The sequence below is a fragment of the Eubalaena glacialis genome, chromosome 1 (assembly GCF_028564815.1).
Source record: "Eubalaena glacialis isolate mEubGla1 chromosome 1, mEubGla1.1.hap2.+ XY, whole genome shotgun sequence".
Lineage (NCBI taxonomy): Eukaryota > Metazoa > Chordata > Mammalia > Artiodactyla > Balaenidae > Eubalaena > Eubalaena glacialis.
The window spans coordinates 60,373,747-60,390,707 of NC_083716.1; the positions used below are offsets into that span (position 1 = coordinate 60,373,747).

Consider the following 16,961-nt stretch of genomic DNA (forward strand, 5'->3'; position numbering starts at 1 on the left):
CAAATTAGATTCAAATTAGGTTAACCAAGGGTTGCCCTCCAGAGAGCCAGGGACCGGCATTGATGATGAGATAAGAATAATTCATCACCTCTTATCAATCAGCAGTCCCTAAGTGGGTGCTTCAGAAGTGCTTGAGGATGCTTGAAAGCACTAAGTTTCTGTAATTTAAATATTCTCACTTAAATCTCATTCACATCTTCCATTTTCTGAGCACATTCTTTTTTCTTTCTGTCTTGTTTCTCCCCAGTAGTCAGCAGGAGGGGAAATATCCTGGCTACCATCAAAGAGATTGTGAAGTCCCAGGCAGGACAGGCTCCCCAGAGTAAGGCTTGGCTGCAACGGGATAATTGAGAAATCTCTCTTCCCTTTCACGATAGAGGCAGCCCTATAAGCCAACACCAAGGCTCTGTGAAGCTGTGCTGCTTCTGCTTGAATGGTGGGAGCCCTATTTTTATTATAACTACAGGCGCCTCCAAGGTCTGGCTTTTGGGGTCATCGACAGCCAGCAGCCCCTCCCTATAAAGCCTGACTCTTCAAATGCCTGTACCAGCTCCACCCAGCCTGAGCTCACTTGCCAGGGGTCTCTCCAGCTCACCCTTTCTGCTTTTCTGCTCCCAACCAGACCAACAGCCTCTGAAGCCAGTGGCAGCTCTGGGGCTGGCCTGTAGCCGAAGAGGCTGGAGAGTGAGGTGAAGGCAAATCAATGGCTGAGACGGTCCTCAGCTCAAGAGAGGACCTCTCACTGGTGCACCTGGACAGCTGCAATCTCTCCCCCCAAAAAAGAAAGGACTAATTCAGCCTTGAGGCACCAAGTAGAGCTAAAACTTGACCCGCTTCTCCAGGGTGGGCAGCAAAAACACAGCCAAGGTTGACAATTTAACATGCTGAATGTCACCTGAAAGAACTAGAAAACCTAGACTCTGAGCCTCCAGGTACCGAAGGCGACTAAGGTACAACTGGGCACCAGTCATGGGCAAGGTGCCCAGGGTAAGACGCGGTGGCCCTGGCCCGGCTGGGCCTTCTCATGCTGGGTGAAAGCTTTTCACCCAGCGATGTCAACCATTTCCTTTCATGGTTAGCCAAATGCCTAGTCTAGTGATTAATACAACACCATTTCTTGAAACCAGGCTTCCCATGCATTGTCCTTCCCCTCTTAGCCTCCATCCTTGGAGGTCTAGAGCCTAGGGGGGTGGGGAAGATGATGGAGAGATTTCTAAGGAGTTAAAAACACCGAGACCACCTTATGTCTTTGCAACAGTCTCTCCTGAGAACTAAGGATAGAACATCAATAAAAATCATGGTATATATTTACCCACTAAGTGAATATATGTTATGTTCATTACTGAAAATTTACAAAGCACAGACAAAAAGAATATTAAAATTCCCTATAATTCCGTTACCCAGAGATAACCACTGATAACATTTTGTCGTGCATCTTCCTATTGTTTGCCCCCCACCCCGGAATTTATCTTTTAACCTTTTAAAGAAACTTGAATATCGCATCACTCAACTTTACAAGAATCTTGTAAGGAAAGTACTGCCAATGTAATTGGTTCTATTTAACAAATAAAGAAAACTGAGGGTCCCAGAGGGTCATTGTTTTGGTTCATGCAGCGGTTCAAGCTTACAAACTACACCTGTGAGCCCTGTGTTTTCTGCAGAGCCTCACAACCAAACAGCTTCATCATCAGCAAGTAACAAGAACACCCAAAAAACCAGACAGCTAGTGAATTTCGCTTTCATATCAGGTGAATTGAGGGAGATCAAAAGCTAGAAATGTGCCTGCTGTTTTAAAATTCACTTGCAAGGAGTAGGTGTGGTCAAGACTCCAGAGAAGGAGAAGGTCACCATCAGGGTCACGCCCACGAACTGATGTGCCACCACAAGTGTCACATGCATCAGAATAAATAAGGTGCCAGATTACAGGATGTGGGCCGTGGGCAAACAGGAGTCCATGATTAGGTGCGGGAACTCAGTGGGTCCTCACAGACGTGAGGGTACGGAGAACTGCCCAAGCTTTAGTGGACTTTCGTCAATGCCCAGTGCAGAATCCTGGCAACACGGGAGCATCTGGTTCCCCACTGCAAGGCAGCTGGTGGATGGCTTGTACAGACGCATACTTGCATGTCCCTCCTTCTCTCTGTGAGAGCACACATCTGTGGGAAATGGACTTCCGGACAGGGGCTGAGGTATGTAGGCTGGGAATCAGGAGGGCCCCCAAGGGGTCTGAAAAAGTGGAATGCCAAGAGCTCTGCCCAGGGAGACTGCTCTTACTTGCCACTCCTCAACGTGGAGGGTATGCTGGTTAAAGTAAGTTTCCTGGAGGAACTCTGAGGGGCTGGAAGGAGGCTGGGCCAGGCTGGAGAAGGAGGAAGGGAGGGAAGGTCTCTGAGGAAGAAAGTCCCTTCCTTGGCCCTCCAACCCAGATTCAGAATCCAGAGCGAGGCCAGAGGTTCACGGGCAGGGACAAGAGCTAAAGAGATCTGGGTCAAAAACAGGGATGTGACAACGTTCTTCAAAAGTAAAACCGTACAAGTCCAACAAACGTGGGAGAAAATGTTCAGCCTCATTGCTAAAATAAATTAATGAAAATGAGACATATTTTTTTGGTGTATGAAATTAGCAATGAACAAAAATCGGAATGTTAATTTGAGCAAACTTTCTGGAAGATAATTTAGTAATGAGTATCAACTGTGTTTAAAATGCTCATGTCCGTTGACCCAGCAATTCCACTTCAAAAAAATCTCTCCTAAGGACACAGAGATGTGCCCAAAGAAACACAGCAAGTTGTTTGTTTACAGTGTTTCTTATTGTAACACCCATCACTCTCTCTCCAGGAGAGAGACAGACGAGAGAGACAAGAGAGAGAGAGAACACAAATGTCCAAAGCTAGGAGCTTGGTGAGGTAAAATTGAGATTTACCTATGGAATGGAATAGTATGCAGCTATTGAAGGCTGTATGTTGACCTAACAAGATGTTTACAGGGACTTCCCTGGTGGCGCAGTGGTTAAGAATCCACCTGCCAGGGCTTCACTGGTGGTGCAGTGGTTAAGAATCCACCTGCCAATGCAGGGGTCACGGGTTCGAGCCCTGGTCCGGGAAGACCTCACATGCCGCGGAGCAACTAAGTCCGTGTGCCACAACTACTGAGCCTGCGCTCTAGAGCCCATGAGCCACAACTACTGAGCCCACGTGCCACAACTACTGAAGCCCGCGCGCCTAGAGCCTCTGCTCCGCAACAAGAGAAGTCTCTGCTCGCCGCAGCTAGAGAAAGCCCACACGCAGCAACGAAGACCCAACGCAGCCAAAAATAAATAAATAAAATAAACTTTAAAAAATGCTTCAAAAAAAAAAGTTTACAATATATCACCATGCAAAGTTTTGGAAACTGTATATATAGTATTGTAACCCCCACCCCAACCTTTATATAAAATATACAAATCTATTCATGGAAAAACAACTGGAAGATTTTTTTTTTTTTTTAACATCTTTATTGGAGTATAACTGCTTTACAATGGTGTGTTAGTTTCTGCTTACAACTGGAAGATCTTATATCAAAAGGCAAATAGTCTTTATCTCTAGGGAGTAGAAATACAGGTGTTTTTTTTGTGTGTGTGGGAGGGAATATGTTTTCCACATTCTGCATAGAACATGTGTTATTTTTGTAATTAGATGACATATTATTTTTATTTTTTTTAATATCTTTATTGGAGTGTAATTGCTTTACATTGTTGTGTTAGTTTCTGCTGTATAGCAAAGTGAATCAGCTATACGTATACATATCTCCTCCCTCTTGCATCTCCCTCCCACCCTCCCTATCCCACCCCTCTAGGTGGTCACAAAGCACCGAGCTGATCTCCCTGTGCTATGCAGCTGCTTCCCACTAGCTATCTATTTTACATTTGGTAGTGTATATATGTCCATGCCACTGTCTCACTTCGTCCCAGCTTCCCCTTCCCACCCCGTGTCCTCAATAGATTACTTACACCTAGGATTTTTCTTAAACAACCAGAAACTGTTGTTTAGGCTCCTGAACCACCTAAATCCTAGAAGTAACTTCTTAACCCTGTTTTTCTTCTGACCTTTTCTCCTTCAGCAGAGGCACATTTCTTAGTCTTTCCCACATATCTGAGCAGGTGGCCCTGAAAGTTAAGAAAATTAAACAACTCAGCACCAGGCGGCACCCTCCGACCCCACCCAACTCCCAGTGATAGATGAGCTAGGTGTCTGGGCCAACTGGGGATCTGCCTCCAAAACAGCCACTGTCTACTGAGAGTCACTCTGTGTATTTGCAAATCCCCATCCTGCCGTGGACACCACCCAGAGCCCTCAATTGGACTCTAAGTAAACCAAGCTGGGAGAAATCTCCAGAGGGGTGTGTGAGGACACCACCTCCCCTTCCGGGCCCAGGTAGCCACAGAGCCCGAAAACCTGCAATGGGCTTCAGGATACCCACCAGGTCTAATCCTCCGCATGAGCCCCTTTCTCTCCCTCAGACACAGTCAAAACCAGCTCTGGTGGGGCGGCGAGGTGAATGTAGAGGTGTCACGCAATGAGTCTTGTTGCATATCTACCCTGATCCTTGACCCCCAAAGCAGCAAAGTGCAAACTGTTACTGCCATTTGATTATGTTGAAACCCAGCTGCGGAACCCAGCGAGACCAGTCTTTATGGTGGGTAGGAACTTCCTGTCAAGGACAGTTAATTTTAATTTTTCCACTGAGCTCAACCTCAAAGTAAGGTTGATTGCTACTCAGCAAGATGGACTGCATTAGTGGAGGCTTTAATTGAGCGCAGATCTATGTCCCCAAAGCATAATGTTTGTTGTATACATACTTTGGGATGAGGAGAAAAATGAAAAACAGACCTTTCTGAGGAAAAATTGAAAGCAGAATGGGTTTCGTAGTCAGGATGGCAGCCCTAAAAGCCAGCTGCGGGGCTTGGTGGAACTCCCCATCTCCCCACGCCTCAGTTCCCATGGGCTGTTTGCACATGTTTCTAAAAGCTCAATGCCTGTGTTCAGGTCTCCCTCTCCCAAACACTGGACTCCACTGTGGTTCCTCTCATGACCAATAAAAAGCCCCAGGAAACCAGCTATAGACGAGGGGCCCTTGGCCGAGGGACCATGGCTTGTGTTTCTACTGCATGGACCCTCCCCGCCCAGGGTGTTGATCCATGTTGGCATCCAATATGCTCACTTCTGTCCACGTCCTTTTACCAGTGGCCTTGAGATGAGTCCTCAGCTGGAGCGCATTGCCACTTTTAGCCTCTTACTGTTATAGTTCCAGACCGTTGTCACCTCTTCCCTGAGCTGTAGAACTGGGCTTTGTGCTGTTGAGGGAGATGTCATCTCGAAGCTCAGATGGGATCACCCTCCTCAAACACCATCAAAAGCTCTCCTTCTCTCCTTGACGCCCAAATGCAGATCCTGACATCCAAGCACTCCATGGTCAAATCCCACACTCCCTCTCCAGACCTTTCTCATCTCTCCTCTCATATGCTATGCTCTGGCCAAACCAGTCCCCTCCTCCCTGCCCCCATTCCCAATCCATCAGCAAGTCTGCTGTGACTTAGTCCAGCCACCTTTCTCTCTTGGCTGTATAACCGTGACAGCCTAAAACAGAGCTCCCGCTTCTATTTTTTGTTCCTCTCCAACCCATCTCCATGCATCAGCCAGACTGATCTTTAAAAAAGTAAACAATGCTCAGCCCTTCCTTAAACTCCTCTGTGGCATGTGGCATACCACATTACTTAGAGTAAAATCCAAACTCTTCCCTATGGTCTACAGGGCCCACCGTGAACCAGCCCCCCTTTTCAGCTTCCCCTTGTACCACTACCACCCTTGCTATTACAACCACACTAGTCTCCCTTCTGTTCTTAGCATTTGCTGTTGCCTCTGCCTGGATGAAACACTTTCCCTCCAACTCTTCCCCTGCCTAGGCCCTTATCACCCCTCAGTCTTAGCTTAAATGCCACCTCCCCACAGGGGCCTTCCCTGACTACCTTACCAAAAACAGGACCATGGTCACTCTACACAGCTCTTACTGCTATCTGAAATTATTTATCCACTTATTTGCCTTCCCCATCAGAATCTAAGCCTCCCGAGGGACCTTGACTAACCTGCTTATTGCTGCATAATCAGTACCCAGGACAGTGCTTGGCACACAATAGATTCTAAATCATTAAATTGGGGATAAATGATTGGTTACAGGAAATAATAAACATTTCCTGAAAGGCCTTCATTATCTCCAGCCTCCATCCCTTAGGTTGTGCTATTTCTTTGGCTTGGGTGTGCCCTTGCCTCCCTCTTCCCCTCCACCACCAAGTGTTGACACTTGTAGTAAGGCAGGCTCAAAGCCCTCTCTCCAATAAAGTATCCCCTGGCCCTTCTAGGCCGAAATAACTCCTGCTTCCTTTGCCCCATGTTCCAAGGCCACCTACTTTAACATGACTTTTACTCTTTGTTCCTGGAAATTCTTGGCTTCAAGAACTTCCTAAAATCAATTCCAATAACAGACTGCTCAAACAGCTCTCCTCTTCAGAACAGTGCTTTGCCCAAGTAGACAATGATTCACTTATCAAAGCAAAGGTTTTGCACTGTGTTCACCAATCTCTTGAACATCAAGAATTTTGCCAGATCCCAATCAAACCCTCACACTGAATGACCCATCTTACTTTTTTTCCCCAAGTTTTTGTTTTTGTTTTTTTTGGGGGAGGGCACAACACAGGGCTTGCGGGATCTTAGGTCCTCCGCACAGGGATCGAACCCATGCCCCCTGCAGTGGAAGGGTGGAGTCCTAACTACTGGACCGTCAGGAAATTCCCTGAATGACCCATCTTAAACCATTCATTCAAGCCCCAACCTCCAAACACTGTAAACATCCAGAGGGTTCAGAGGAGGGGCCCGCTTTAAAGGGTCTCCCCGAGGCTCTATGAAGGTGGCCCTCTCCCTTACGTTCAGCTTTGCCTGATGAACAGGTTATTCTGATGGCCTTAGAGGGGATCTGGCAGCTGACAGTCCACTCCCACGGACCACTGGAGTCTCCAGCACCAAGCTCTTCTGTATTTGGTGAATGAAAGAATAAGGCACAGTGGTCCAGGGGTCAGTAAGAGCAGGGCTTGGACTAGGGAAGTCCTTCATTTCAACGGCTAGGCCTTATTTTGGAAGCCGGAATCGAGAGCAGAAACCCGTGGGCTGCCCGTGACTTTCCCCCAGGTCCAGGCCAAGGCTCCGCGCAGCCGACCAGCCTCTCTCCCTCGCACCCAGGGCGACGGCGCTGGACCGCTACAGGCTGCAGAAGGCAGGCTTCACGCACGTGCTGAACGCGGCCCATGGCAGCTGGAACGTAGACACCGGGCCCGACTACTACCGCGACATGGCCATTGAGTACCACGGCGTCGAGGCCGATGACCTGCCCACCTTCGACCTCAGCGTCTTCTTCTACCCAGCGGCCGCTTTCATTGATGCTGCGCTCCGCTACAATCACAGTAAGAGACCTTCGGCCCGCGCACGGCCCCGCCCACAGCCCTTGGCCACCTCAAGGCCCCGCCCCAGCCCTAGGCCCCACCCCCAGCCCGAGGCCCTGCCCCTCAGCCTGGTGGGAAGAGGCATCTGCACACTTTAAGTAAGCTCCCCTCGCAAATCCCGCCCTGCCAGGGTTGCTGGAAATGTCTGCTCCCCTGGAGGCTGTGAGCACCACTGAGCCTGCTGCTGCTGGGGTTTGGCCCTTGGTTGCCGCTATGGGAAATCAGAATCAGGAGGGCTCAGAGGAGAGGCCTTTGGCCTGAATCTGTCTTCCCTAAGGCACAGCAGCCATCTTTTGAACGCCAGGGGTGGTTGGGAGCCCTCAAAGGTGGGATGCTGCCAAGGTGCTAATTGTGCCTGGGTCCAGACCAGACTAATAGCCAAGGGCCTTGATGCTCGAAAACCCTCAGGGAGCTGACTTGAGTGGGAATCTAGGGGAGACTTCAGATTCTCCTGCCAGCCAACCAAGTTCATACCTGCCTCCCTCATCCTCCCACCCTAGTCATATTCAGTCTAGTGAACCCTCCTGTAGAAAGCTGACAACCTATTCTTTCTAAGTGGCAAAACTATATTTGAGAATCTGAGTTTTGCACTCATGATGTCCAAGTTTCCCAAAGTTAATTAACCGTCTTTTAAATCACAGCGCTAGTCCTTGTACCCAAAATGCAGTTTTAGCGGCCCTAATCCAGGTAGTCTACGAGGCTATTCTGGAGAGAAGGGCACAGTGTAGGTATGCATCTGGCTGAGCCAGTATGCCGTGATTACTGCAGGATGTATCTCAGTGACTTTCCACAGAGGCCAGAGGGACTTCAACTCCCTGATCTGTGCTCTGACTTCAGCCCCATGTGTCACACCCTTTTATGGGGCCATCACATAATTCAAGGTATACAGTTACTAAAGGCCTTTCTTACCACAAGTGGTTTGGATTGCAAGGCTCAGTGACTGACCAACTGGCCTGTTTCAGGAACTGCAACCTGCAGCTGGCCAGAGTTTGTCTTTATTTTGGCTCATAAGGCTATGACAGAGGGAAGGAAAAAAAAAAAAAAACCCTCAGAGCTGAAGTTCTTGTCTTAGGGGATGCCTCATTTCAAAGTCATCCTTTTTATGAGTCTATTTATGGACCATCTTTTGTGTTAGGCACATTCTGGGTTTCCAAGCAGGATCAAAAAAGCAACTGGACTCTGACTCATCACCATAAGGTGAAATTCGCCTCACAGTATTTGAAGTTAACTGAAAACATATTTGACATGAAAAAACAAAAAGCTACCACCACACGATCCTTCCGATTCTGTTTAATGCGCTCAACTTGACGTTACTATATCTTCAACCATCCCCTTAATGGAAGGGGCCTGGAAGGCTTTGGAGAAGACAAGGCTGCATTCAAATTCACGCTGCACAACAATGTGATTTCTAAGCCTTGATTTCTCCATCCGGTGATGAAAATATTTACCTTGAAAGGTTATAATGAGGATCAGCAGTAACCCACAAAAAGCACTTAGCCTAGAACCTGGTGCGCAGCAGGCTGTCAGATGTGTTTGATAAAGAGAGGTCTCGCACCACGAAGCACATAACCACACCAGCACATGCACATCATCATAATAAAGTTTCCAAACCCCAGAGGGGGTAAAAAAAAAGGAAAAAAAGACATTCCAACTTTGAACTACAGTGGTATGATACACGCATAGGACAGCCTGCCGGGGTCCTGGCATGCCATTTTAGAGTCTGCCCCCACTGCCGGATTAGGAAAGAATGGGCTTTGGGGTCATATGTTTAGGCCTGGGCAGATCTCAGAGCATCGATGTGGAGATGTCAGGCTGGTGTGGATCGTGACAGGTAGACCGGGTGGTCGAAAGCACCTAGCCGAGAAAGGGTCAAGAGGGAAAAGCATATCCACAGGTCAGAGGACATGCAGGGAGTGTGGGCCTAGACCAGCTGGCTAGGGATGGGGAGCAGGACAGGACCCTGTTGCCAGTGGGAGGCCAGACTCCCTTCTCTGTGCCCTTTGTATTTGCATATCTAAAGACTTCCTCAAGCTGAGGGCTCAAACCCCAACCCTTCAGGACCAGGCAGAGGCCATAAATGAACGACGCTGGCTGCGTGTGGCCGTGGGGTGAGGGGAGAGGGTGATTGTGGCTGAGCTGAGAGCCCCATATCCCCTCCAAAGGGCACAGCTGCTACTCAGTCCCAGCCAATGATTGTCTTGTGAGAATCAGTGCCAATGTGGTAGATCTGACTTTTCAGAAAAAGTCTCCAATCTGGATTTTAACGTAAAATTGCTCAAATTTTAAGTGTTGGCAACAAATTGAAAATCTCTGAAAACGCGGCACAGCCCAAACAAAAGAAACCCAATGGCTGTCAGTTTGTAACCTGTGCCCTGAGTAGTCAGAGTAACAAAATAAAAAGCTCGTCAGCATTGTCAGAGACTCCATACGTGGAGATGGCGTGTGCTCAGCCTGTATGGCACAGGCGGTAGGCAGCCTGGACGGGTCTAGTCACGCCCTGGAAAACCACGGGACACTCCTGTAGCATTTTAGGAGCCAGACGCACTCGTATGTTTCTTATTATATTCTTGATGTAAGAGGTGTTGATGGACAGTCTGGCCAAAAGGCAAAGACATGTCTTTTTCCTCTCTCTGTCTTTCCTGTTCTTCCTTGGCTAGTTTCAGCTTAGTGTATACCGTTTCCCACCACTGCTCCTCACAGCCAGTCTCGTTCCCTCTTTTTGAAAAGCATCCCTTGTGGTGCTACAGAGGTGTACGTGTGGTCTGTAATCAGCCACATGGGGCCCACTCCTGTGTCTGCCCTACCCTGATCTGACCCTTCCGAAAGAACTCACCAGGCAACCTCAGACACTCTTGAAAAATCTTAGAGATAATCTAGTCCAGTGTTCTGCCCTGAGAGCTGGGGAAACAGAGACCCAGAGAAGCCAATTGATGTGCCGAGGGTCACAGAGTTAATCAGGGGCCAACGGGCATCGCTTCTGTCACTCAGGCCTCACGGAAGAGTCCTTTGTCCTTATTTTGAGCATCTGGTAACTTTGCTGTATAAGAGGTCACCCAATATCATGGAAGGTGAGACATTCCAGCTGGTTATAGGATCTAAAACAACTGAACTTGTCATTCTTCATCAGAAAAAGAAGTACGGACAACATACTGCCACGGGAGCCCCATTTGGACTGCCTTCACTGCTGCTGGCACAGCATCCTCAGAGCTGAGTTACTGTGGTTTTAATTTAATGAAATCTTCTAAGAAATCCCAGGGTGGATACCATGAGGCTCTAAAGATCAGATTTTAGTATCACCACTCTCCTTTTATTCTTTCTTTTTCTTGAACAAACAGTCCACAGGCTGCTTTGGAAGCCATCTTACAATCTATTATGGATACGGTAGGTTTGAAGAAATAAATGAAGTCTGTGTTTGAGCAAGAGACTATTTCTCTGGCGCTTCTGAGCTTTAATCAGACCAGATTTTCAGGGTATTTTAAGGGTATCCTGACCCACTGCAGCACATACAAGCCTGCCCCCTGGCAGTTCTAAAACATGCCATGCATCCTTTTTCTGAGGACTTCCATGTGTGCAGAACTATTTTGGGAGAAGTAGGAACTCTGCTTTTGCAGGTTCCAAGGTAGTGAGTGGGAGACAAAGGGCCTCCTCCGCAAACCAAGGAAGTCGGGGGGTGGCTGGTGATAACAGGCTTAGCCTATACGTCTGATTTGAGTGACAGAGGCCCACCTTCTGGTTGCCAGTGAAAACGTGCCATTAGGTAAACAGTAGAGGTTCTGGATTTGGCTTTTCTTCCTAAGATTGTGGGAATTCACCTTTTGGTGAAGGCCAAAGGAGAAATATTTAATTGAAACCATCATTTTTCAAACGTAAATTGTGGCCTATCAGTGGGTTGTAAAATCAATTTAGTGGCTTTGACTAGGATTTCTTTAAAAAAAACAAAAATTGAAAAGATTAGGAAAGAATAGAAGACATCAGCGTACACTGCATGTAATAAAAGCACAAATTATTTTGTGACACTCTTGTCTGATACACACATACCTGTGAAGCCCCTTTAACATCTAAGTCCTCTGGCTTCAGTGGCCTGGGCTTGAATCAAAGTCCTGCCACTTCCCAGCTGTGTGACTCAGACACATTGCTTCCCTGCACTTCAGCTACCTCCTCGATAAAACAGGGATACTAATTTCATCTACCTCATCAGGTTGTTCTGAGGACTGACTACAACGAACATATAAAGTGCTTGGAAGATATGGGGTAGGCTGAACCCATGTACTTGTTAGCTGTGAATTTTATGATTTGCACGGGGCGGGAGGGGGCTGTCACACAAAGAAGTGTGAAAGCCACTGACCTAGAAAATGCCAAGCCTGACAATGCTCCCTTCGGCTTCCTCTGGTGTGGGCCACGCTGTGAACCGGCTGAATGCAGCCTTCCTTGCATGTCTCCCGAACTCTCCTGAGAGCAGTTTCTCACCAGCCAACGCTGGGCCCCAAAGGGTGGTGCTTAGCAGAGCCACAGAGCAAAGAGGGAGCAGTGCCCTGAGACTCTGGGGACAGGTCCTCTACCCTAGGAGGCCCACCAAGCTCACACAGCGGACGGCATTAGCGCTGCTGTCGTGAAAGCAAAATTCAGCCGGGAGGAGCTTCTGCTGGAGCGGAGGACCCCCATCCCCTTCCCCCTCTCTCTCTCCTCCCCCTCCTCCCGCTTCACAGACTTCAGGCTCCCTAAAGACTTAATGAACTACAGCTTTCGTCTGTTTCAAGTCTTTAGTCATGACAGAAAGAATTACCCTTTTTGCCAGTGGAGGAAGAAACGCTTTAGTTATCAGCAGAGCTGGCAAGGAGCCAGGCAGCCTCTGCAACAGTCTGTGGGGATTAGAATACCAGAGGTAGACATTCCACTCCAGGAGGACAGTCATGTCCATGAGCTGGGCCAGCCGCCCCCAAACCCCACCCAGCACTGAAGAAGCCGCCCTGCTTCTCGCCCTCTGGCCTTTCCGGTCCAGGTGCACGGGGAAAAGGCAGCCACACTCTTGCAGCTCAGCAATGGGGATTGGAGGCCCGCATGCTTAGCCTGTGGAGATTCGTGGAAACGAATCGTGATAAAATTAACAGTTCTTTATGGGCGCCTTCTGTGTCAGCACTGTGTGTGTGGAAAGGCCACCAGCAGGGTCCTTACCATAGGGCGGGGTGTGCAGGCCTCTCCAGCTGGGGTGGGTGGGGAAAGAGAATCCTGGTGCCTGGTATTGGGCCCACTTGCACGGCTCATACTGCCACAGTTGCTGACCATCACCGCTGTCCTGGGCTTGGTCCCATGAGGCAGGTGGGGAGTGGAGGTGAGAGGGACACGGGGAGCCACGTCCATTCAGAAGTGTTCTTTGCCAAGCTCTTCTCATCTCCTGCTGGTGCTCCATAAACCCAGTGATGTCCATGAGTGTCTCCTTGGTCATCCTTCCAGGCCTCAGGCATAAGACTCAGGAACAGGGACAGCACTGGGGTCACACAGCTCAAGCTGCCCCAGCCAGCTTGACCCCAGCAAAGGGATCCCAGGACCGCAGGAGAGGGCCGCCACTGGGATGGCAGTGGTGGCAGTGCTGGGGACAGCCAGAGACGCTAATCTCATTACTTTTTCTGTCCCCAGAGCACAGCAGCAAGTAGCCGCCACACAGTAGGGTCTCAATAACAAGTTGCTTTGAACTATTTCTAGAGATGGCACCATCTTTCTGGGTGACCTCTAGCAGTCATTTCGCCTCAGCTGTTTCCCCATCTGTAAAGCAGGGATGAGGATAATGAAACCTTGATGGTTGTGTTAAGGATGAAATGAGATAAAACATGTTGAGGTGCTATGTGAGCTCTAGAGCGCCACCAAATGGAGGCATGAAGGATGGAAAGCTGCTTCTCATGGTGATTTCTCATTCGGCCCAGCTGTTGCCATGATAGTGGTGGATTTCTCATTCAGCCCAGCTGTTGCCATGATAGTGGCGGAAGGGAGCTTTTTTCTTGTGGAGGGCTTTCTTTAGTTGTGTAGTCGTGGCGAGCGGGAGCTACTCTTCGTTATGGTGCATGGGCTTCTCATTGCGATGGCTTCTCTTGTTGAGGAGCATGGGCTCTAGGCGCATGGGCTTCAGTAGTTGTGGCTCACGGGCTCTAGAGCATGGGCTCAGTAGTTGTGGTGCACCGGCTTAGTTGCCCTGTGGTATGTGGGATCTTCCCAGACCAGGGCTCGAACCCGTGTCTCCTGCATTGGCAGGGGGATTCTTAACCACTGGACCACCAGGGAAGTCCAGTGTGGAGATGCTTCTAGTTCTTCCAGTTCTCAAACTTTATGGTCTCAGATCCCTTTCACACTCCTAAAAATTATTGAAGGCCTCAAAGAGCATTTATGTAGGGTAGATCTATCAATATCTACTCTATTAGAAATAAGAACTTAAAATTGTAAAAATATTTATTTATTTAAAACTAATAAAGTGAACCCATTGCATATTAACATATTTTTATGAAATAAATTATATTTTCCAAAACAAAGTAGGGAGAAGCATGGCATTATTTTACATTTTTGCAAATCTCTTTGATGTTAGGCTTATGAGAATCCAGGTGGGTTTTTATATCTGCTTCTGCATTCAGTCTGTTGTGATATGGTGTCTTGGTGGAAGTATATGGAGAAAATCCAGCCTTACTCAGATATATAGCTGGAGAAGGAAGGGATATGTTAACAGCCTTTTCAGAAAACTGTAGATATTCCTCTTTGATACTACACCAAAACTTGACAAGTGATAGCGTCTTAAAGGTGAGTTGTGATGTGGAATCTGAAACCATATCTATAAACTTCATACTCTGTTACATGAAAATCCATTGGTCTCTCTTGCATTTTGAATGGATTTTTTACCCACACATGATTTTGTAATATCTCACATTGGTTATGTGGAAAATCTTGTTCACTAAGTTATGCAGATCTTCCAAATGTTGACACTTTCACTGTACATTGTCAGAAGACACATTTGTTAATATGACTGCCGATCTTAACAGAAAAATCTTAAGAGTATTGCGAAACTGTCAATCTCACAGTAGATACAAGTTTTCCAAAATTCTAATTTTTGCTTGAAAGCTTGCATTTTATCACTGGCAACGGATACTCTCAATTGTTTTCTTTGATGTGACAGGCTCACTTTGTTCACCTTCGAGAAAAAGTCTGCCAAATACCCAAGTTTGAATTACCATGGTTTTTCTGTCATTTACTCTTTTAAATAAAAATGGTGTTTCGTGAAACAGTGGCTAATTCAGCTTGCAACTCAATCTCCCATAAGCTTTTCCTTGAGATAACAATCGTACTTCGGTATGCAGCCGAAGTGCTTTATGTACACATCCCATTTCATCACACAGAACATTAAGAAGTGTAACTAAGGGCTGAAATTCGATAAAATTAATTTTTACTGCTTCATCAAAGATATTCTTAAGGGAAATTGGCTTGTTTTTTCCCCAAGAGTGCTTGGTGGTGAATGCAACAATTACTACTACAGTTCAGTGTCCCTGCCATAATTCACGCTAAGGCACCAGCAGTTCTTCCCACCACTGCCTTTGTACCATCAGTGCAAATGTCAAAACAGTGAAAGAGACAAACACCGCCATAGTACTATTTTGAAAATAATGTTAACTCCACAGATCTCCTGAGTACCTTGGGAACCCACAGGGTCTTGGCTCATGCTTAGAGAACCGCTGATCTAGATGACAATTTGGTCACCTAAGTTGTAAGAATATTCATCCCCTGGTTATACCACATGACACAATAAAACTATTTTAATTTTTAAAAAATCTGACCATGTGATTTTTACTGAATTGGCTTTGCTCACAGCTGATCTGAGGTTGCTGCCCCTTTTGACAGTTGAGGAAGTCGAGGTGCCACAGGCTGAGTGGCTTACCCCACACCCAGGTGGTTAGTAGCAGAACCGACTCTCGAACCCAGGGCTGCAAGAGAGAAGGCCAGGGCTCTGCAGGCTCCTGGGGCCGCGTGAATGCTCACAGACTCCACGGCAAGCAGACTGCACCCTCTGTCTCGGCCCCTCAAAGGGCCCTTTGGGACTGTGGGTGCTCTCTCCGTATCCGAGGTCAAATGCAGCAGCACTGCAAATGGTGCAGAAAGCCTGCATTCCTCCACAATCCACCTGCAGCCGTGGACGGGATGGAATGCTCCCCGTTTAAAGTGGATTATGGTTCATCCATACAGAGGAACTCTGTGCAGCCACAAGAAAAAATAACAAAGAGAGAACTCCTCAGAGACTGATATACAAAGGTCTCCAAGATATATTGTTAAATGGAAGAAGCAAGGTAGAGAAAAGTGTGTAAAGCTTACTATCTTTTGGGCAAGAAGAGAAGAGAAAAAATATGTTTTTGCTAAGTATATGCACAGATAATTCTCCGGAAGAAGAAATTGGTAATACTTGTTGCTTTGGGGAACTGAGGAGGTGGGTGGGAGGGAGGCTTTTCAATGCCATCATTTTATACCTTTTGAAATCTGAACCCTAGTGGCTGCCCTATTCAAAATAAGTAAGCATTAAGTAAATAAATAATATGAATATATTATAAATATAAATAAATTAAAAGTGAGCGTTAAAAAAAACTCACAAGGCTCTCCCTTGGAGGTGCTTTGGCAGGTAGGAAGCATCAGTTTCAATCCCTCCTCCTCCTCACCGAGGCAACAATAATAACATCTGTGACTTACTGAACCATTAATATGCACCAAGCAGTGTACCAAGTTGCTTTGCACCAATTGCCTTCACACCGACCCTAATGAAGAGGATACTGACAGTATCCCCATTGTACAAACGGGGAAGCTGGGGCTCCCAGCCACTCAGTAACCTGCCCAGGGTCCCACAATAGTGGGAGAGTCAGGATCTGAGCTGGCTCTGCGTGAGCCCCACGCCTATGCCCCAACCTCCGGGCCACCCTGCCCCTACAATGGGGGTATTTCTTCTCCCCACTCCATTGCAGATAAGATCCTGGTTCACTGCGCCATGGGCCGCAGCCGGTCAGCGACTCTCGTCCTGGCCTACCTGATGATCCACAGGAACATGACCCTGGTGGACGCCATCCAACAAGTGGCCAAGAACCGCTGTGTCCTACCCAACCGGGGCTTTCTGAAGCAGCTCCGGGAACTGGACAAGCAACTGGTGCAGCAGAGGCGACAGGCCCGGCACGGCGGGGACGGTGAGAAGGCTGGTGAGAAGGAGCTGTAAGGCCCCCTCACGGGGTGCGCAGGATACTCGGGAATGAAGGGGGAAGGCTGAAAATAGCTCTGGCCTGTGACTTCCTTTGTCACAGAGAAGGGACGTGAAACCAAAACTTGACTCCTTCCAAACAATCTTAAACTTCCCAGGGGCTGGTGAACAGAGCGGGTAACTCATAGCGGCCTCCGGTAAGAGGCCAGCACTTCGCTTCACAGCAAAA

General features: G+C 47.8%; 1 protein-coding gene across 2 annotated transcripts in view; it reads left to right on the plus strand.

Moving 5' to 3' along the window:
• Window positions 1-16,750, plus strand: part of DUSP29 (dual specificity phosphatase 29) — a 35,144-nt gene extending 18,394 nt beyond the window's left edge. For both annotated transcript variants that reach the window (XM_061197207.1, XM_061197197.1), the window contains 2 exons: window positions 7,268-7,488; window positions 16,506-16,750. In XM_061197207.1, the coding sequence (XP_061053190.1) occupies window positions 7,268-7,488; window positions 16,506-16,750 (466 nt within the window). The remainder of the gene's footprint in view (window positions 1-7,267; window positions 7,489-16,505) is intronic.
• Window positions 16,751-16,961: the final 211 nt, after the last annotated feature.